The 23,074-nt window shown below is 41.2% G+C and overlaps 1 protein-coding gene across 2 annotated transcripts; it reads right to left on the bottom strand.

Annotated features, from left to right (window-relative positions):
• Nucleotides 1-5,154: 5,154 nt before the first annotated feature.
• Nucleotides 5,155-20,476, bottom strand: ZFAND5 (zinc finger AN1-type containing 5). Of its 2 annotated transcripts, none has more exons than XM_080574308.1 (6): nt 20,265-20,476; nt 16,944-17,101; nt 16,399-16,513; nt 15,891-15,988; nt 7,052-7,177; nt 5,155-6,780 (listed from the first exon to the last, which is right to left on the bottom strand). In XM_080574308.1, the coding sequence occupies exons 2-6, from the start codon at nt 17,092-17,094 to the stop codon at nt 6,632-6,634; spliced, it is 639 nt and encodes a 212-aa protein (XP_080430434.1). In that variant the 5' UTR covers nt 17,095-17,101; nt 20,265-20,476; the 3' UTR covers nt 5,155-6,631. The 2 variants fall into 2 exon arrangements, with proteins under 2 accessions (XP_080430434.1, XP_080430435.1); XM_080574309.1 differs by lacking the exon at nt 20,265-20,476 and adding an exon at nt 19,044-19,357.
• Between the last annotated feature and the right edge of the window lie 2,598 nt (nt 20,477-23,074).

Genomic DNA, 23,074 nt, shown 5'->3' with positions numbered 1-23,074 from the left:
TTGGCCCTGGTCTATCACTAAAGAAGGTCATCTTACACTGATATTTTTGTTGGTCTTACACAGAGATGGTCACTTTTTAACTACAGTGTACAGCATTGCAAAAGTCAGTTCAGCTAAGGCCTTTAAAATATGGAATATTAACTGGAAGAAAACTGAAAAAAAAAGGAGGAACTTCTTATGTTATATACAAAATTACTCAATACACACATACCCCTACACATATTCAAAATAAACAAATAAATACATGCACAGCAATTAAAAAAAGACAAAGTAAGAACATGGAAAATAACTGAGGTGTTGCCACCTGTGTGAGGATTATAGCATCCTGCCCCAGTGCCAGCCATTTAGCACGAGAGGCGTCCAAGCTGGAGCACAGGGATTGTACAGAAGTTGCACCGAAAAGGGAATCTGTGGCAATGTTTTCTTTTGGCATGGGCTGCAGGTAATTTCACTGCGCAATGGTGGCAGAGAGGGAAGAACCTGACCCTACAGAACACTTCCAGGTTCCTGTAAGGTCAGTTCAGTACAAGACATAACCTGCCTTGGGTCAGGATTACACAAGATATTCTATTGCACGTGCGTGCACTCAGATGTGAGTAGATATAATTGTCATACTTACTTTTGATTCCCTTTACACTAAATAAATCTGGGTTTGGAATAAACAGACATTTTTCCAATTGGGAAAGTTAGTGCTGCAAGCTGATTTTAGAGAAAAGGAGGGAAAAAAAAAAGCATGGCTACAAGGAGATTTAGTAAAGATACAGTTATCCTACTTAGGGCGCTTATGCCACACGAGGAATGTACCTTCGTTGCTGACGCACAGCTACTGTGCTGGCCACAATCTTACAGGAGACAAACACACTGAAAAGAAACCATCACTAAAAATTCTTTCCCCTTTACATCTTACTACCTAGTACAAAAGCCAATGGAGGCAACGGTGAGACATCTTCAAGAAGCTGTGATTTCAGTCATTTTAATCATAGACTCATAGAATGGTTTGGGTTGGAAAGGACCTTAAAGGCCATCCAGTTCCAACCCCCTGCCACAGGCGGGGACACCTCCCACCAGGCCAGGTTGCCCAAAGCCCCATCCAGCCTGGCCTTGAACACCTCCAGGGATGGGGCATCCACAGCTTCTCTGGGCAGCCGGTGCCACTGCCTCACCACCCTCTGAGTAAAGAGCTTCTGAATATCTAATCTAAACCTACCCTCGTTTAGTTTAAAGCCATTCCCCCTTGTCCTATCCTTACATTCCCTGACAAAGAGTCCCTCTCCAGCTTTCCTGTAGGCCCCCTTTAGGTACTGGAAGGCCACTATAAGGTCTCTCCCCGAAGTCTTCTCTTCTCCAGGCTGAACAACCCCAACTCCCTCAGCCTGTCTTCATAGGAAGGGTGCTCCAACCCTCTGATCATCTTTGTAGCCCTCCCCTGGACCTGCTCTAATATGTCCGTGTCCTTCTTGTGCTGGGGTTGCCAGAGCTGAACACAGCACTCCAGGTGAGGTCTCATGAGAGCAGAGTAGAGGTGCAGAATCACCTCCCTTGCCCTGCTGGCCATGCATGAACCAACACCCCCAGGTCCTTCTCCTCAGGGCTGCTCTCAATGCACTCATTACCCAGCCTGTATTTGTGCTTGGGACTGCCCCAGCCCACATGCAAGACCTTGCACTTGGCCTTGCTGAACTTCGTGAGGGTCACAAGACAGGACCCACCTGTCAAGGTCCCTCATCAGGTTTTTTTTTTTTTTGAAAACCAGTACAGATTTCTATCTACATAAAGATGCAAACCAAAGTGTTCTGGGTTGCTACTGTAGGTATTGATTCTTTAACAGTTTTAAACCTGTTTTTGTTTCATTTAAATCACAGGCCACTGATACTCAGCTGTTTTGCATCCCACATGCACACAAATGCTTATTCCACTGAATTCAATCCTTTATCCAAGTCAGAAATACAGTTCTTGCTTCTGTTTCTGTGTACTGATGTGCCCTTTGACAGGTTCTCTCAAAATCAGGCAGAAACGGTCTCAGCATTTTCTTCAATCAGACACAGGAAAAACAAAACAAACAACGAAAAAAACCACCATCAAAATCCCACCCCTTTCCAAAAAGTTTCTTCACTGCCCACCACTGATTCAACACTACCAGGGACAATCTAAAGGCTGATGCACTCTCTGTTGAAGTGTTTGCAAGAACATTAAGGGGGTAACTCAAAACTGTAAGATTGCATGTAAAACTTTATTCTCTTGGATATTGTTCCTACTTACCATGGTGGTAACTCCATGTACTCAGAGGAAACTCTGCTTATGCACTGTTTGCACATTTCCACACATACCACTTCTCATTTTTTCCACTTAGGTTTTCTAGCTGTTCCCCTCTGTTAACAGTTCAGGTTTGTCATTTATTAATTCCAGTGGTACCCAGTTACTTCCAGGAGCACTGCCAGAGCCCTTTGTGTCTCATGAATCTGAGAACAAAGTCCATCAGGTTTCCAAGGAATGTAATTGCAAAAAAAGATCAAGGGAATCCAGAACAGGCTATTTGCGAAAAAAATATTTTGTATGACTGGCTGAGAAACTAATGAAATAAACCTCAAAATCACACAGCTATATAGGCAGGAAAGTTCCTTTTCTTACTGAATCATTGTTGCTTGTCTAACACATGTATACCTGGAACAAGCTGATTTCCTTCAATGGTGCACATTCCCTCCTTCAGCCATATATATCAAGTGATATTGCAGAGCTGCTTAGGAATACTGAGAAAATGTCGAATTTTGACCCACTATGAGTCAAACCCTTAAGTATCCCCTGAGTGATTGAGACTAACAAACATGATGAACACTAGCGCATAAGACATGACCTTACACTTTACATACAAAAATGCGTGGCTGAATAACTGATTATTGATTAGTATATCACAAAATGGTCTGGGTTGGAAGGGACCTTAAAGCCCATCCAGTTCCAACCCTGGTGCCATAGGCAGGAACACCTCCCACCAGACCAGGTTGCTCAAAGCCCCATCCAACCTGGCCTTGAGCACTTCCAGGGATGGGGCATCCACAACTTCTCTAGGCAATTTTCAAAGGGCTAAACATCAGAAAAATTACAGGGTGTAGTCAGGGCTTCTCAATTCCGCTGCACTCCTGAAAGCCACAACCAACCAAGCCTTCTGGCGGCTGTTGATCTACCAGGTCATCATTACAGCAACAGGTTGGGGTTGGAATCAGCAGAGGAAGGTTGTTGTTCAGGTTTAACAGCAACAGCTGTCATGTCAGTCAGGTTGCAAAGAGCCCTGTGGAACACAGTACTGTACAGGCAGAACACATGAGCTAGGCAGACGTTTAATAGACTGAAGATTACCAAACCATTTTTAGTTACTTAAGTGCTTTAGGATTTGTTTCTACGATCCTTTTTATTCGCTAACTAAAAACATTGCTATCATCTGGTAAACATGTTGGGGGCATAGGAAGATTCTTCCCAGAACCATGTGTTTATGTGTAAGTTCAGAACATCTCAGTCTAACAGCCAAATGTTAAATGAGGACTGGCATCACGTGAAGTGATGGTGTTTCTTTCTTGGAAGATGGGTATACTATTCGTAGTCATTTGTCATTTTAAATCAAAAGAGCAAGTGACAGCAGCTTTTTGAGTGACTTCTGCTTAGATGTTATAGAAGACAGGTTCTTCACCTCAAAGCATTTTAATACCACTGTATTAAAACTGACTGGCAGTCCAGCAGGAGTCAGACACTTATTTGAAGAATATATACCAGTCTCCATGGTTATAGTGAGGGGGTGGGGGCAGGATTATGTACCATTGTTTATTTAAAAGTATTTTAAGTTAGATGTAAACAAACCAACCTCTGGCAGTACCTGTTCCTTTTAAACAACCTTGCCTACCTTTGGGTGTTTAGTGTTCCTCAACAGAAATAGGGCTCCTGAATGACTATAATCACTATTTAAGCTATTAACACAGAACAGAGCTCAGTGGGGCTTACAGACTTACTTTTGAGTATACACTCACACTCCACTTGTGGACAACTTACATACTTAACACAGTTCATGATTTTACAGAAAATGATGTATTTCTCATTCCTCACTTTCATCCATAGATCTACTGAGATCAGTTGCTCCAACAATCCTTCCCAAGTACAGCCTGTGTTCAGATAAAACAGATAGCAAGGTTGAAACCAACAGAATCATGATCTACTGGTACCAGCATGGTTAGTTTTCCTACAGTATTCTAGCCCTAACCATGACAGTATATACACGTCATTATATACACACAATACAGACACATTCTTCCCAAATACTGTTACAAGGTGTTCTTAGCTTGAAATATGTATAATTATGCTGTTTTTGAATAGTTTACAAATTTACTACAGAAGGCATAAAAATGAAAATTTTGGTGCTTTAAAGCAGTTCCATGATTAAGTCATAAAAACCACCCCAGAAAATAGTTCCAGAGCATGCCCTTGTTCCATTATTGAAGGTATATGCAATGGCTGCAGTACAAGCTTACTTACCATGTAAGCGTAGTACTAGCCATTAGGATGAACATTTTCCATTCTTAATATAATCAACTTTTATACATTATCCAGCAGTGAAGATGTTTTCTTGCAAGTCATCATGCACTCTGTACTCGTCTTTCTCACTGGAAAGGATACAACTGACATATTTAACCTTCGCACCTTCACATTTGGATGCTGATGCTGACCGTGACAGTAACCCTGCCTGGGTCTGCTGGTGAAGATGTGGGCAGAATGACATTGTCAATATACCGACTTTATTGGAACAGATCCTTTGGAAAGAAGATTTTTAGGGGGGGGGGGGGGGCACACAAGCAAACAAAAAAAAACAGAAAGAGACCCCACTATCTTTGAAGATCATTAGATCATTATTAATGCTTTCCTTTGCTCCCTTGAAGCACATCACTGTTCACTGGCATTTTTGTTTGTCCATCAAGTAGTTATTCCAGCCATTCATGCTTCTGACCTCAGCAAGTCATGTTAGAGAAGTCGGTCTATCCAAATCACGGTCAGACATACAGAGGCTTAAGCAAAAAGAGGACATCTGTGTAAACCTAGTATTAACTTTGTATCCAATCTCAAGAAGGTCAGCTTTGGATTATGGCAATAACTAAAACAAAAACTATCACAAAAGCATTTCCCTCTGTACATGACTTTTATTATTTACATAATACAATATAGCATAAATGCTGGGTAGCACGATTATGTGCAATACATAAATATGAACTATCTGTACATGTTTCATATCTAATAACTCAATTGAAAGAACAACATTAAAGCAAAAACCTGATGCTTTTATTAGTGAAGTAAAAACTAAGACTGAACACTGCAATAAAAATCAGAAGTAGCGCCTTGTGTACATACGTATTTACAGATGAGAACAGGCATTACCACAACACTAGTCTAAACTGTACTTGTTTATATAAAAAACACAGGCTTCATACATCACAAAAAACCCTTCCATTATAACACAGAAGTGATATTACCAGACAAGCATCAGTGAAGTATACCGCCTTTTCTAGAGTTGTTATTGTACAATGCTGTAGATAATGCAGCCCATGCAATACACCCAAGAACACTACAGTCCTACACCCAAGTACAATTAAAAATGATAAAGCAGCCCTCCAAGAATGGTTCCAGCTACCACTTAAGTCTACAGCAGCCATGTTGGGTATGGTTTTCCATGCAGAATGGTGCAACTGTTACATTAAAACTAGAAAAAAATGTAATATTCTTTTGAACTCAGAACACATTGAACATAAGTAGTATATGAATAATAAACCGCTCTAATACTTTAGCAACTTACTGAGACACGTTGCTTGACAGAGCTGTTGTGGTATGTCTAAAAATGATGTAACTTGTGTTTTTTAAACCAATCTTACAATATGGTGCTACACAAGTTTTAGCTATGCAAGGAAAAGCAGACAATTCCATTGCAGGCCAGTTCTTAAGTTCGCAACAGGATATTTCCTTTGGGAACCTATTTTCACGATTATAAAGTTAATGTGATCTGTTTCAAAACAGTTTTCTTCTCACATGTATCTGATTTTTTCCGTTTTTCCCTCAGCACAACTAAGTGGCTTTCTTAAATATGGCACTAACACTTACCCTACTGGAAAGGTAGACCCCTCTACACAGCTGACGTTCTGGTGGAAAACAATGGAGCATTGAAACTAAGACTAGAATGAGATATTGAATGATAGAAGTTGACTGCCAACCTTTTTGATGTATCCTTCTCCAAAACAGGCACATAACACTAGTCAAAGATTATATACCTCAAACACACCTCAAAAGGCAGATCTGCTGCAAACATGCAGATAGCATACATCTGTTTGGCACACATGAACTAAAGAGTCTGTCCTCTGTGCATGTGTATTCCTGTGCAGGTTTCTGATCATCCAATTATATTCTGGGGAGGGCATATATGTTTCAAGGGCTGTATCTATCCAATTCTGCCTGTAACAAACACCCAAAGATTCTGAAATATCATTAAGACAGACGAGACTAAAAGTAAATCTTTGGAGAAGAAAGGAAAATGGTCATGCACCTGCTCTTCAATGTTTTCCTAGGATAGAATAAAAAAAAAAATCAGTCTTTTCACAAGCAGGTTAATTTATATTCTCTGGATTTTTTCAGCCACCACAACTGGGTTCTCTTTCCTGATTTTTGCTGCAGCTTCTGCTTTGTAATCATATGGGCAGTTATGCTTGTCAGAATAACGGTGAAGTCCACAAAATAAGTTTCCACATCGGCAGTCAAATCCTGTACAAAGAAAAAACACACACCATCACTAGGAAGCTTCATATTTAAGTAAGCTGTAAATTAAGGCCTTAGTCACTGCAGACAAAGGTGGCATGTTTGTCTGATACCCAGCATAAGAAAAATGAACTTTTCCTAAATACCAATTGTACTAAGTTGTTTGGATTTCAAATCAGCAGTAAGTTTAATGTTCACAGATATTTCATTAAGTCTAAACTAGTAAGAGGCAGCTATTCATACAGATCTGTTGAACACTGACAAAGTGTTCCCATACCTGTAAGGCCAACCTTCTTTCTGCACATGAAACATCTGTTCTTCTTTGGTTTGGGCAGTTCAGGAGCTCTCTCTTCACTCTGCGAAGTACTAGGCTGAGAAACTGATGGGCTTGGTTGGGTAACAACTGTTAAAGCAAGCAAAAGAAATAAAGGTTAATTTTCTCCCTTTCCTTCACTTCCCTAATGAAGTTCATTAGCAAGTATTTAGTTCTTAAGGATTAATTCCCCTTACTAAGACCCTAAAGTCCGTTGTCTGAAGTACTATACACACTAGTCTATGAACATGTAAATCAGGAATAAAGAGTTTTAAGGTACCCTACAAATTTCCCTTTCAGGTCTGCACAAGACACTGAGATTTTCCCCACAGTTCCACCAGCCAGAAAATTTAAGACACTTATCCACTATACCCATCCAAGTGCTAAGGGCTTGGGAAGCACTCCGCAAGTTCCACGTATGCTTAGTATTAAAAAAATCATATAATCAGGTACAGTTTAATCTAAAACAGTAACAACAGTTATGGTTAAAGTTGTTGAACAGACAGGATACCAGCAGACAATACAATTAACTGGAACATATTTTAGAAACTAACTAAATTTTCAGTAATGTGTTACTGTCAGAGTACTGGATTAGTCTGCCATTATACTTATGAAGTCAGGTGAACCAAAACCTGAAACAGTTAAACAAAACAGTTCCTAGCAAACTGATGATTCTAAGACAGATGCAGCAACAACGCACAAAATTCACAAGAGTCTCATTGAGACACTTTCAGTAACTTGAAGAATGAAGTACAGATTTTCACACTAAGCATCTGCATTCTTGTACTGAATTCAGTTTTAACATGCAAGCAGGTGGAGTCAAAATGACTCATTTTTCACTTGCCTTTTGTCATGAAAACATTCGGTCAAATCTGTGTTCTCTAAAGGATAAAATTTTGTCCTTTTATGGATCTGTTTAATATTTTCTCATCAAATAATTAAAAAACCCTTTCATTTTTATTTAATATCCTCTTTACAGACAACTGTCATGGAAGAAAACAGATATGCCCGTACACCAACTTTAACACATACAACTCATGAAGTCTGCTCTTAGCACAGTTAGCCTGAGTTCTCCCAGCTGTTATGACGACATCCATTGTTTTAAAATACAAGAAGCAAACTAGAAGATGCATTCCAGAATAAGTGGAGTACATAAGTCTTAAAGACACATTTGTAATCAATGTTATGCACTCAAATAGGGTTTCTTAGTCTAGATTTGTTTGCATCCTGTGAAAAGTGGAGTTTTCCAGACATAAAGAACTATTTATGTTTACTGTTTTTCTCTTTACTTTTATATGAATATTTAAGTTGCATTTGTATTATCATGTTCATATGTATAATAAAAAAATAAAAGCTCACAATTAGCACTAACACCTAGAAAACCTCACAATTCACTGCACAAAACAGCCCTCAGCCAGGAGTTCACAGTCTAATCAAGGCTTAAAAGTGACAAGTTCTCAGAGGTAATAAGGAGCCCTCACTGCTCATACCCAGAAATGTTACACAGTAAGACAACAGCTACTGATATTCTCTTATAAGTAGCAACTCATATAATGACCCACTAAGGCCCTTCTCTACATTTTTGTCATCTTGCAGAGATTTTTCTAACAATTTAGGAAGTCCCTGATATTAAGTCCAAGGGTCACAAGATACTACAGAACTTGCACTATAATTTAGTACTGCTATCAGTACTTTTTGGAGTAATTTCTGCTACTGAATTTGTTGAGAAAACTTTTGTCTTTACAATTGATTATCATTTTCTAGATCAGCAGATATCATGCTCTGAGCTTGTCTTTAAACCCAAGGAAAGGAGCGTTTGGTATCAGTTAACCTATTCAAGAGCTTCTAACTAGAACAGGTTAAAACCCAGTGATACCACAAATAATGTAAACCTCTTGGATCCTAGGCACCTTAACTAACAGGCCTCAGCTATGGCATTAAAGAAAAATTGATACAACACCTCCCAACAAGTATGGCCAAACAAACTCCTTTTAGATTTGTTATACTGCTAAATAAAAAAAAGGGGAAAAGAAAAGCTAATCATAAGCCATTACAAATAAAAAAGAACAAAAATACTTCTGCACTCTGCAATTAGGCGTATAGCTAGCCAGAGGGAACCTTCATCTGCATCAGAACCAACTCATAGTATGAGCCATAGAAGGATGCATGCTGTTTCAATCAGATGAAAGAGAAAACGAAGGGGCAAATCAAGAGTGACTTAAGTAATTGAAGTCACTCACAGCATGAACCAAGAGAAAATGAAAACAAGAACAGGAACAACCTTTATCACTGCCTAACATGCTCACAAGGAAGTAAAAGTGCAAATGACAGCTTCCCAGGAATCACCAATGCATAAAGAAAAGTCTAGTAGATCACTCTGTGCCACTAAACAAACACATTTAAATCCACCTAAAGGAGAACATTATCAGCTACTACAGGTATGCTTCCTCCTCTGCATAAGGAAATTGTGACAAGTATTCACTGCCACACATGTCAGCACAGGATTATTTTCATTACTCCGAGTTCCTCAGAAACTGCAGAGGCCCATTTCCTGAATGGGCTGCGAATAGGATCCTTCAGTAAACTATATTCAGGAAAGAAGCAGAAGCAGTAGGCAATATGCAGAAACAGGCACTAAAAGGTCCCAATACAATAAGATAGGGAAGAGCTCCCTAAATCCAAATTAATAGAGCCAACATAAATTCAGTTACTGTCCTGACAACAGGTTGTCACAGAAGGCTTCCTTTGGCAGAGAAGCCAAATCTAACTGGGCAAGTACAACTCTAGTCCTCAATACATGAAGTTAATTTTATACTGTAAACCACATACTACAAAACACCAGGTGAGAACACTAAATGTTTGCCATACAATCACCATGGCTTAACTGGACTCACTGCATCAAGACTTGGGATAGCTTCTTTCACACATAGCCTGAACATCAGATGCATCTTTACAGAAGGAGTGTGGGAACAGTGAAGTTAGCCACACGCCACAGCATGTTCTACCCAACCTGCGCATGGAAGCGTCCTACAAAAAGGAAACAAAGCTCTTCTATGACCAAGTTATTAACCCTCAGTGACTTATACTCAAAAGTGACAACCACTTAAATAACTAGATTTTCAAAACTAACAGTAGTTTTGCTAGTATCAACCAACATGGCTGCTGCAGAAGAGCATACCTACTGCAGGTATTTTTCCGCTGAGACCTCTCCACTGAGAGAACGAATCTGCCACTTTTCACTTGAACAAAACCTGATAAAAATAAAGTAATACCACTCTTCAACCCTCCCTATACTACAAGCAACCAGAAGAGCATACCAAAGTAACATGAAGCTTCTTCTGACCATACATAAATTAACCAAAAATAAGATCCCAACAGCTTAGACTGCATAACTGCCAAGGTATTAGCAAGTAGAAAGCATGGCAGTGGAGCAAAGCAAGTCTTGAAAGGATAAAATAGAACTGTTTTTAACATCCTGACTTCATGACACTAACCCCATTGGCCACCACAGAAGAACCGACAAAAGTTAGAACAGAAAAAAATAAACTCAAAAGTCATCAGGAAGACAGACTGCACTTCTGCAGTATCAGAGCAGAAACTACAAATTATTACAGCCTTGTATTGCATTTTACATACAAAGGGCTTGTATGTAAAATTTGAGTCTGAAAAAATGGACGGTACTTATTATGCTCTATTTATGCTGTATCAAGCTTCTTGAGAGTAAATACTTTATTTTTCAGAAACCACAGCTGCTATGGCAATCTAAGTGCTCATGATGAAAGGCTGAAGAATAAACACCATTTTTAATTTCATGTCAAAGAAAGGGGATGAACATATTATGCAGCACGTAATTTATCTCCCACGTACCCAACTAACAGGCACATGGAATATCTTTACCACTGCATTAATACAACATAATGATAGCCCAGTTTAAATATCACACAGAAATACACTTTAATTTGGACACCATGAAGGCTTGATCTTTGACGTATACCTCTGTTAAAAAGATTAAATAACATTCTATCAGCAACAAGCACAGGACCACTTTCCAAGGTATACAGCTTCAAGACTTCCAAGAGATTACTGATTACATTTCTGAATTATTTCAAGCAGGGATATCTACTGGTGCTATAACAGACATGGGAAATATGAAGATGAACTAATTATTTTGAACATAAGTTATGTCAGATAATTTTACTGACAGCCACAAAGGAACTATCTACAGATAACAACATGGTTATATACTATAAGCATTTGTGAAGCCAAGTCAGAATTAACAAGGCAGTTATTGAAACATAACATTTAGACACCATCTCAAGCCTACCATATTTCATAAGCTAGCTGTCTATTCGGCATCTTACAATATTATCTGTGACACACTGTATACATCACAGATAAAACACAGTGACTTTATCTACAATGCAAGTTAGGGCAACGCATAGCAGGGTCTGAACCTGAATGCCGGACAGCTGTAAAATAATTAATCAGATTGGCTTTTCAGAGTCAAAAGACAAGTAAGCCAATCACTATCTTCCACTGTCTTCTGAAGCTCATTAAATACCAACTTCAAGAACAGAACGGGTAACCTACAACATGGACGGAATTAGACCTTAAGTTAGCAGTACTTGGGTATTTTTAAAATAAGTATTTTAAATGAGACCATGACTTACATCAATTCAATTTCCTATTCACTTTTTTTTTTTTTAAAGGCAGTGCTACTCCATAGCTGCGGTTTCACAGAAAGAACTTACCACACTCTACTCCCTAAAACGAAGCTATTACTGGGTTAAAAAACCAAACCACACCAAGTCTGTTTACCATGCTGATACTAATTATGTCTGGTAACACTTACAGACCCAACAGGAGACTCATCACTGAACAAGGTAACTGACCTGCAAAACCACAAAAAATGCTAAAACTATGCTGCAACTCAAAACAACATGATTGTTTAAACATACTTGTTTTCAAAACAGTTTGCTTTTAATGCTTAATATGTAGCTCAGTTCACTCTCGTATGTATTTCTTATTTCTACTTGTATACCTACTAAAACAAAACAAGTTTCTTAAGGAAGGGCTCCAGCATGCCTCACCAACTTGGTAAGTATATTGTTCTGATTACCACAAAGAAGGAAAAAGTTCGCTAGGTTTTGAATTTAATTCCTGTAACACAGCATGGAGGAAAAAACCAGCTGTGAATCATATTTCTAGAATGCTTTGGGTAAATCCCAACGTTAAAGACTGTGCTAGAATTCAATCCTTACTAAGGAATGTAAACGCATATCAAAAGCTTATAAAAATATTATTAAGTAGTGCCCACTTATGAATTGGAGTTTGGAAGTAAAGGGATTTAGGTTTCTCTGACTTGTGAGCAGTTCATTATATAAGCAGCTGAACTGAACACACCACAATTCAACTCTGAAATTACAAACAATAAAGCTGAACTAAGAATTACAAGTTATAAGAATATATAGCATGATAGATATTAATTACAACCAACTGGGTCAGTTACATCTGCCACGTATTTCTTCTCCCTTCAATTCTTAAGACATGGTTGTCTTAAAACTTGATTTGTCTGAATGAAAATCCAGGTTGACACTTCAACCTGGGAAAACAAATTAAGCAAAATAAGAACTTAATGTTTTATTGTTCTCAACCACAGCAACTTCTGAAGTCTGATGCTTCAATTCTATCAGCAAACAAGTACAACTTCACACTATAGTTAAAAAAAGTCAATTGACCAGATGTCAATAACAGATATTTATTACATTCTGGCTTCCAAGGGAAATATCAAAAAATTTCAATTTCTAATTAAAATCTGGCAGAAGAGAACACAACTTGATGCCGTTGAAATGTTAAAGGGAGAAAGACCTACTTTACTTGAAGGCTACACTGTTAGTTCACGATCTACTACTATCTGATAAACAGTTACAAAATTCAGACTGTGCTTAAACTAGACCATGTTTTCATTAGCAACTACATGACTGTGGCATTTTCTTAGAGAATTACACCTCCCAGAAAGCATTAGCTTTGCTGTTATGAGGTGACATGAATTATTTATTCTTTATTATTGTTTCCTCCTCAGGAAGAAAGAACAGCACACACAAGAAGTTGCAGGAAAAAGGAAAAGAAGAAAAATGCAACCAGTCCAGACATGACAGGGATTCTAAAGTCCAGGCCAGACTCTGTGGCATGCAACATCTGGAGATCGACATACCATTGAATACACCAATTTGTGAATCTTACATATCCAGCAAACCCCAAGAATAATACATAAGGACACTATCCTATGCTGTCTACAATCTGTGCCAAACCTTAACACTTAAGAGGAAACTTAGCACTTCACAGAAGTTGAGGCCGTTTCAAAGATTTATGGGTATCACAGCATCACAGGCTGCTCTGGATTGGAAAGGACCTTTAAAGACCACCTGGTTCCAACCCCCATGCCATAGGCACTCTACCCTTCCCAGGAGACCAAGTAGCCCAAAGCCCCATCCAGCCTGGCTTTGAACACCTCCAGGGATGGGGCATCCACAGCTTCTCTGGGCCATGTTTTCCAGTGCCTCAACACCCTCACTGTAAAATGTTTCTTCCTTATGTCCAATCTAAAACTACTCTTTCAGTTTAAAACCATTACTCCTTGTCTCATTCACTACATGCCCTTGTAAAAAGTCTCTCCACCTTTTTTATTATAAACCCCCTTTAAGTGGGGAAAGGCTGCAACTAAGGCAGGCAGTTCTGTTCCAGAACTTTTGTTCCTCAGACACATTTAAGTTCTGTGGTAGTTTTTCCACTGACATCTATACCAGCTTGTGACAGCTTTGTAGCTTGTTTCAACCTGCAAGATTATTTAGAACAATACATAAGTCTCTTTAGTTGAGCTTTTGGATTTTTCTCCCCTTTTCTAATCAACCAAGTGCTGTGTGACACTAGCTAACATACAGTTCACTTGTTAAGGAAAAAACAGGTGCTATGTCAACAGAAACTGGAGATTGCCCTTTACACCTGGCAAAAGGACTAACTCCTATTTATCGGCAGTTCTAGTAAGAGTAAATTCACTAGTACTTCACTACCGCTACCATTTTATACATTCCTCTCTTTCTTGACACCGTTTCAGATAGGAATTCTTAAAAAGGATGCATGTGTTTATAAAAATAACTTAAGACTCTTACCTACAGTTACCTACAGAAAGTCTACTTATATACAAAATTAATAGTTGTAAAAAATCCCTTCTGTGAGAAACTAAGTTGTGTTTTTGCAGCAGAGAACTAATTTTCTGTATTCAAAGGTAGTTGTGTAGTCATAGCTACTTATCACTTCTCCTTGTTAAGTGGACAGTAGAAGGCCGCACTGTTCCAAAATAAGGTAGAAGCTTGAGAAAAACAGGATGAGCAGTGTGGGAACAGTAAAACAAAGATCACAAGTTCTCAAAACATAAAGGAGAAAAAACGGAAAAAGAAATTAAAGGGTTGAAGGAAAAAATTGTACGTATATGGTATAGAGGAGCATGGAGTAGCTTGTGAACCTGTAGTACTCAACGAATGATGAAACAGCGGAAGTGATCAGGTGTTGGGTAATAGGGAATAAAAGGTTATGATTTGTTTACTAATATGTGCTCCTAATTGGCAGGACACCTTCCATTGCAATCACGAATAAAATAGCTTCACAGAAGATCCTGTCTGAAGAAAATTTGAGATTTTTCTCACACTTCTCAGTCTGTATATAAAGTGTTTTTTTCTTGGCTTTAGCTCTCACAGAATCTTAACTTAGCATGTTTTATTGCAAATGCAAACTCCTTTCTACAAATAGTAAGCAATTAAATATCAGATGTTGCTGTGGTCATTTTTGTGGCAAAGATTAGCTAAAAATCATTTTTATATGGTATTGAGAAGCATCTTCTGCATTTTTCATCCCGCTGAGTTCAAAACTGAGAAAATTAATTTTGTCTTCAGTTTAAGTGAACAAAGTTGCAACCAAACTTCAGCTTCCAATGATTTAAGACTGTTCACAACTGCTAAGTTAAATCAAAAAAATGTGGACATATAGGTATTGAACAAGTGCATTAAGATATCCATTTGAACCAACCAATACATGAATTCAGCCACTCACTTGCAAGTATGGAAGCAGTACCTTCCTGACTCCCTCCAAGAAGTTTATACTTCAAACTTTGAACTAACTACTACAGCTACAACCTTCCAGTAGGAGAATAAAACTTCTGAACTTCAGATTCACTCCCAGCAACTAAGGCTTTAAGCATCCTACATTCACAGGACAATGCTTTGGTTATACCTACAGATTACTCAGGTTCAAGAGCCTTTAACAGTTTTTGTTAGTATTTTTAAACCATGTATTCCCTCCACCCACTCTCATTCCTCTCTAGAACAGAATTCTTAAGAACTCCACTCTCTAAATGCAACAAGACATTTTGACCGCCATGAGTCAGCAGGAATTGCGCTGCTAGATTATAAACAGAAATCTCAACACTGACTTCAAAACTGACCACCTTGCCATCATGTAATTTCAGAGTGCCTTACTTTAAAAATAAATAAATGAAAGCTTGGAAGCGAAAACTACCTTCACAGGTGTAAACTTCTTTGTTACTAATATCAAACATGGACAAAAAAATATATTCTATCACTGGTTATTTTTCTTGATTCCAAGGGGAGAGTACTCAAAATGCATCTTTAACAACCACCTTAACAGCTCCTCAAGACCACCACTACAATGCGAGATATCTCCTCAGGAGAAAGTAAACCATCAGCCTCTTAAGTCACCAGTGGTACCCAGTGTTACGCTGCAAACATACCTGGCTCAGTCTCTGTTTTCGGTGTTACTTTTTCCTCTCTTGAAATGCTCATTTCTGTCATTTGCTGCGTAACAGGCAAAGCGGCAACAGGCACATTTCTGTTTATGTACAGTGAAACATGTAATTTTACATTAGTTTTGAGTACATAATAAAAGCTTAAGTTGTCCAAACCCATCAATAAACTACCTGTTTAATTACTACTAATACATGTTGCTGACCTCTGCTTCTACCATCTTCAAAACACATTTTGGACTCTACTTTAGTTCCCCCTAGAAGAAAATAGTCAAATCTGCAGCAAAGTACTTCTCCAGATAAACTGAAAATGCAGCAGCCCAACACCAAAAATTTTAATCACTTGTCATTTATAAATATTCATAAAGCACTGTCAGGTACACTGTCCCCTTTTGCTCTGCAGAAATTCAGTGCAGTAGGCCAAAATTACTGCCAGCCTTTAACTTGCTACACACTCACAAGCTCATTCAAACTCAAAACAATACTTTCAACTTACCTTGATTTTTCAGATGTGCTGCCAGCAGCACCTTCACAGTTGTTTAAGCTAGTAGTATCTGCTCTCTGTACAGATGCAGAGTCTGAGGTAGGGCTGTTTGAACCACTGGCTGTTCCTATATAACAAGGATTTGAAAAGCCATTTAGAAATGAGTTGTAGAATACATTAGTCAAATATTCTTGTACACAGTTATGAACTGTTCACAAGAATACACTGCACACATTATTCATTATACTGCACGTTACTTCTTACTTACAAGACAAACTACACTGCTAGCAGCCAAAATACAGAGATTGTACAACAATATACTTACACTGAAGGGAAGTGGAAAAGAAAACTAAAGGTGGACCTTGACACACTACACAAATACATTTTTATTTTTGCTATGTTTAAAGTAGTATTCTCTTTAACATTCATTATTTTAGCACACAGCCTTAAGAAGTTCTTATGAAATGTGTTCTGGGATTCTTCTTCATCTGTATGTTTTAGTTAAAAAAAGACTGCACCAACAATTAAAAAAAACCACACACACTGGACACCCTTACCCATTGGGCTGATTCTGCCATTATTCTGCTGTCGCTGAAGATGCTCTTTGTAGCAAACAGAACACATCCCATTTGTCCTAGGATTTCCATAAAATCCACATCCTGTACTACACAGCATGGGCCCTGGGGTCTGGTTTGTCTCCTGAGTCATCTCGATGCTGTAAATAAAACCAAGAACTGCATTAGGAGCTGGCATGTCACCAAAATCAATTACAGGGTTACAGAGTTAAAGTATGCCTGCTCACCCTGCCCCCAAAAGGTGATATCAGCATTCTTAAAGAGGTTTATATGGACATTAATATACCATTCAATACTGCAATTGTATTGCTAAGTAACATCATTATGAACCTTCAAGGGAAGAAAAAGTACTTCTCAGTAATCAGTATAACAACAATGTGCTTGTTGGACACAGATGTGTGTGCAGGTTGCGAACAAATTCAACGTAATGGCAAAAACAGCCCTTTATTAACAACTTAACATTAATGTGCATATGCAGAATAAGCAAGACCAAACTTGTATCTACCAAATAACTGTGGCAACTAACATAGCTTAGTTTTTCAGGCTCCATCAGGAGAACCCCACCTTTTCAGTAATGTTGATCTTGCATCATTTTGCTAGTCCACTAATAGGAGGTCTGATTTGCACAATATACTTATTAAAAGGAAGAGTAAAAATCCCTTAAGTATTGGCAACAGCCATTAATCTGTATTCCTATCTTTAGGAAGAGTTTCCAAAACAAGGCCTTGAATACTCCTCAGGTTGTGTATGAAAGCTGATACTCGGTATTAACTGGCAACAACATGTGTACAACAGGCTCTTCAACAGAACCTAAACAGCGTTTCTGAAGTAAGCTTAGACCTGATCTTACTCTTCCAAAGAAAAGAAAATCAACAACTTTAGGCTGCTGGATTCATTCTATCACGTTGCCAGTTAAATCCTTCGTCTTAATAAAGTTACAGCGAGACTTTTGAACCTTCCAAATGTAGACAACACTAACTCTGCCATGCACTGCAGTTGCTAGGAACAAAAATACTTCACCTTCACTGTTGGTTAACCTCTGCAAAGCAAGGTTAGTAGAAAAACTGATATAGCAACCAAATCCTTCATTCCCAAGGGCAACAAAAGTAGAGCATGGCAATCAAGCAATCTACTACAAATTGAGGACACACAAGAATACTGCACTTGTCCTCCCAAGATTTAGAAGAAGCACTATACATGGCACTTGGGAAGATTTATGTTAGTGTCATCTCTTGATGACTATCTTCCTACTCAGGAGCACACATAATAATGAAAGATACTTGACCACTTGATGTTTGTGAGAACTCAAAAGTGTCAAAAACAGGTTTACTGCACTGTACAGAAAAAATGCTTACAATTCAGAAACACCACACTGCAATTAGTAAACTTAGATTTCAATAGTATGATAACTGCAACTAAGGGCAAAGCAATCTTTGTTTAGTTAAACTAAATTTCTGGAAAAAAAAGTAAATCAGTAACAGGAGATGAACAAGTAAAATTAATCTGTTTGTCTGCAGGTGATCACGGGACCTCATTTCTCCAGGTATAGATAGCTGTATAGGTACAGGTAGTCCTGCAGAACAGCTTCACGCTTGCTCTGATAGAACACGTTATGGATTTACAGCCACACACCCCAGCCGAGGAATCAGCACAAATTATGACCAAACTAGAGAAATCAAAACAAGCAAACAAAAACACAACCTTACCTACATTGCAGGTTTATGCTTATCTAAAGCAAAGACCCTACTTCTGCCCTCCTGGTAAGCAGGTAAGCTCAAAGAGTTATCAAATACACTGCCACCATCAACCTCACTTTCAAATTAACACGCTGTTTCACCACTCACTAAACCTATCTTTAGGTGCTAATGCTGTTTTTTAAAACATTACGAACAACAGTCTTCACAGCTCCTTTGTCAGCACCTTCCCCCACTACTTGAAACACATGCCCCTGATCTTAAAGGTCAAGCTGTTGTCCAGCCCTTTACAAACGGTGCTTTTTAGGCTCCTGAAGAAGGTCCGAGTGTCACTTGTTTCTTCTAAAAGAAAGCATCACCAGCAGGCAAACAGTTATAAGGCACCTACCCGAAGCGAGTCTGCTATCCACCACACTAGATTTGGCTGTATAACCTCCTGAACCGACAACAGCAAAAGCGAGGGTTTCAGACGAGGCAAATCCCACGCTTCTCCAACCAGTCCTCCCCTGCTGGACCTCTCCTTGGAGTACCAGCAGCGATCTGACGGCTTCCCCCAGACCGAGCCCTACTCCCCTGGAAAACCAGCTCCTGATGCCATCACATGCGCCTGCCCGCCTGCCGTAGCATTTCTCAGAAGCGCGGGTCACATGTGGGAGCGCATTAGCTTCCGCCTGTCACAAGGCTGCAATGTGACAGGCTGAGCCACAGGCTCAGACACAAAACCCCGTCAACAGGGGCCTCTGAAATCAGCTTCTATTTATATCTCCGAAGGCTGCCAACTCCTACACAGCCCACAGAGCCGAGGCAGCCGAGCATACACCCACTGCGAGGGGAAAATATAAAATCCGATTAGCACGACGCCGGCTTCCTTTCCAGAGGGAGGGCCGAGCGCGGAGGCTTCATTTCGGCCGGGAAAATGCAGCATCACGAGCCAGGCGCCTCCAACAGCCATTTTCATCCCCAGCTGGCAGCAGGGGCGGCGGGCAGCGGGCCTGACAGATGACCAGAGGGTCACGAAAACACCTCCCAACAAAGCTCTTTGGGGGGGGGGGGGGGGGGGGGGGGGGTTACAGCCAGTTTGTTTCCCTTTGTGGGGGATAGAATACGATGATTTTATTGTGCCTCCAAAGTGAGCGAGTGGTGCTCCCCGGGGCTCCACGAGGCCGAAGGGGGATGTTTTGCTCGGCGTGTGAACCGAGCGCCCCCGCGGTCCCCCAGCCGAAGCACGCACACCCACACACACACCCACACACACCCGTATGGAGAAACCCGGGGGCTGCCGACCCTGCAGCAGACGGGCCGCGATTTAAAACGCCGCCCGGGCCCAGACAAAAGGCACGGCAGCGCCAGGCGCCCAGCGCCCCCCCCCCCTCACACCCACCCACCCCCCGCCGCACAAAGCCCCGCGGGCGGCCGGGCCGAGGACCAGGATCCCCAGCCTGGGGGGGGGGGGAAGGGCCGCGCCGTGCCTCGCAAAGCCCTGAGTCACGGCCGGGCCGCGGCCGCCCCATTGTCTGCGGCGGGGCCGGCAGGGAGCGGGCTGGAACCGAAGGGTGAGGCCACCTCCCGTGCCCCGTGCCCCAGCTCGCCCCCCGGCGCCCCCCCCTACCTGGTCGCGGCGGGGGCCGGGTGCCCCGCGGCGGGCTCGTCGGGTGGCTGCGGGCCGCTGCCGGCAGGGCGAGGGGCGCGGAGCAGCCGCCGCCGCCGGTTCCCTCCTTTGTTCCCGCAGCAGCCGCGGCCGTCGGGGCAGCGGCGCCGGCGCGAGGCGAGGCGCGCGCGGCGCGAGGGGCGGGCGGCGGGAAGGAGCCGGCGGGCGGGGGGCGGGGACGAGGAGGACGAGGAGGAGGAGGAGGAGGAGGAGGAGGAGGAAGAAGAAGGGGAGGGGGCGGGGCCCGCCCGCTGGCGGCGGCTCCGCCTCCTGCCGGCCCGCGCCGAGGCACGCCGGCGGGGCATGCGCGCTGCCGCGAGGAGGAGGGGGGGAAACGGGGAGTGGGAGGGGAGGGGCAGAGCCCCGCCCCCTGCGGTGGCGTCACAGAGGCGCGCGCGGAGTCGGTCGGTTGGAGCCCCCCCCCCCCCCCCCGCCCCGGTTAGGGAGGGGGCGGCGGCTGGGGGCCTCGTGAGGGGCTCCGCCGGGCGCTGGTGTGCAGCGCCCACGCCGCGTCGGGGCTGGTCGCCCCCCCTCTGACTCGACGCGGCCCGATCCGGCCCGACGCCCCAGCCCCGGTCTGAGCCCCACGCGTCAGCTGTTCCTTCCCCGAGGACCTCCTCCTCCACCCCTGCCCCTCCTGAGGGGCTCATCGCCGTCCCTTGCAGCGCTCCGATTGCTGGAGCTGCCCCACCACGAGGTGCTTTCATGGAAAACATGAAGAATAAAACACGTTTTTAATGGAAAACACGTTGTTGAATATTCTTGTTGAACATCTAAGTTTCATGTCTTCTTTAAACGGATCAGCGGTAGTGCTGCATGGCAAAGCCATTGCCTCTTAGGCAGTCGTGTCCCAAGTTTCTTTGGGGCTTTAATTATTAAGTTAAATGAACATCTTCATTGCTATCTGCAGCTTTCTCACACGCAAACCTGAGCTATAGAACAGTGGTAACGGACTTACCAGGAAAATCCTCATCCATATTTTATATTAATCTGAAATCCTGGGCAGTTTCAGCATGGGTGATGTTACATTATCCTAACTGCAACGCAGAAAATGCATCATCGGGTATAGAAAGGTCTTTATGTGACTGGAACGCCCAAATTCTTAAGCGGATGAAAGTGGTCGGCATTATGGGTGCCACAAGAGCAGGCCTCGGTTCAAGACGTGCCAGGCTGTGAACCTCTGTGGCTGTGGCAGATGGTGCCTCAGTTGGGCTTGCGGTGCTGAGCCTAGGCAGTGCTTGTCGTTTCTCAGTCTTGTCTAGGTCCATTTTCGCTTTCAGAACCTAAATTGCCATGCCTAAAGACATGGCAATTCATGGGCTGTTCTGAACAGTGTGCCTGCTCTTTGTGTGAGTCTCGCGTCCTTCTCTCGTCTCTCATTTTCACCCTCTAAGAGCTTTTGTTAATACTTTGAACTGCTTCTGAGGGTGCTTTAGCTAGCTTTGTATCAGTGGTTTACTTACTAGCTGGTTTGACTACTAGTTTAATTTCTCTGACTGCTACATTATCCTAAAACCAAAATCAATAAGCAGAGTCTAATCTGTAGTTAGTTCACTAGCCTGCACTTGTGATGAGCAAACTATATCTGACCATGGGGACTACAGATTTCTGCATCCGAATGTGCTCTACAGTACAGCACAGAAGATGCCCAGGTGTCTGTGTCGTCCAAAGCACCTCTTTTGCGGTCTGCAAAGTGGGGTGTAGGAGATCTGTTGGGGTGCAGGAGGAAAATGCTGGAACTTCAGAAATATGTGTTTATATTTTATAAACAAATTACACATATGGGGTGTGCATACTCAAGAATCTGTTACTAATAGGGGTGCATGACCCAAAGAGTTTGGATACCACTGATTTAAATATGTCAGTTGATCACATCTATCAAGTCTGGCTGCTGGAAGAACACAATTTCAGTGTTCGGAGAATTAACACTGTGTTATGCACCAAGAAGCACCTCAGATCACGTACATTTCTGGTATTCTGTTTGAAAAAAATACATTGATTCTTTCATAAAGTAATTACTAAATCTTTTAAATCAAGACTCAAGTGTATTGCGGACATTGATCACGTTGTATTAGGCATTGATTGTTCAGCTTTTAGCAGATCAGACTGGAGACCTTTCTGTATCTCCTGGAACTTTTCTTGATTCTTGAACTGACAGTCCATATGGAGAGGCTATGCTGAAATATGAATATAAGGTATGAGTTGGGAATATGCTGCTTGTATCTCAGTCTGTTTGAAATCTGTTTCAGAGACTAAATCTTGACTATATGAGCATAGTTATGTTTTACATATTTAAAGAATGAAATTTGTAGAATGTAGTAAGAGTAGAGATACATAAGGATTTTCATTAAAAAAATTACTTTCCAAATTATTCATCAGAAACTGTTGTCTTACAAAAATTAAAGTTTACACAGTAATTTTGTTAACATTATTTTCAGCTATGTGTCCTGAAATAAATATATGTATTGTTCATGTACTGAAATCTCTGTTGCTGATTAAATTATTTAAATACATTTTTTTCCACAATAAATAGAATCATTTGAAATCTCGTAAACAAACTTAATTTCTTTCATCATCTTCAGATATTTTTCTACTATTGATCTCTGTAATACCCTTGAGGTCTCTCTCTGGTTTTCCCTAGTTACTTCATATTTTGCATCATGTTCTTTCATGTTCTGTGTTTCAGTCTTGGCTGTCTATAACTTCTGTGGAAAAGGGGCATGTTACAATTAAATATGTACATCAATAAAATACAAATGAAAAACGCTTAC

This window comes from Anser brachyrhynchus, assembly GCF_964034855.1.
Source record: "Anser brachyrhynchus genome assembly, chromosome: Z".
Classification (NCBI taxonomy): Eukaryota; Metazoa; Chordata; class Aves; order Anseriformes; family Anatidae; genus Anser; species Anser brachyrhynchus.
This window is presented reverse-complemented; position numbering and strand designations above follow the sequence as displayed.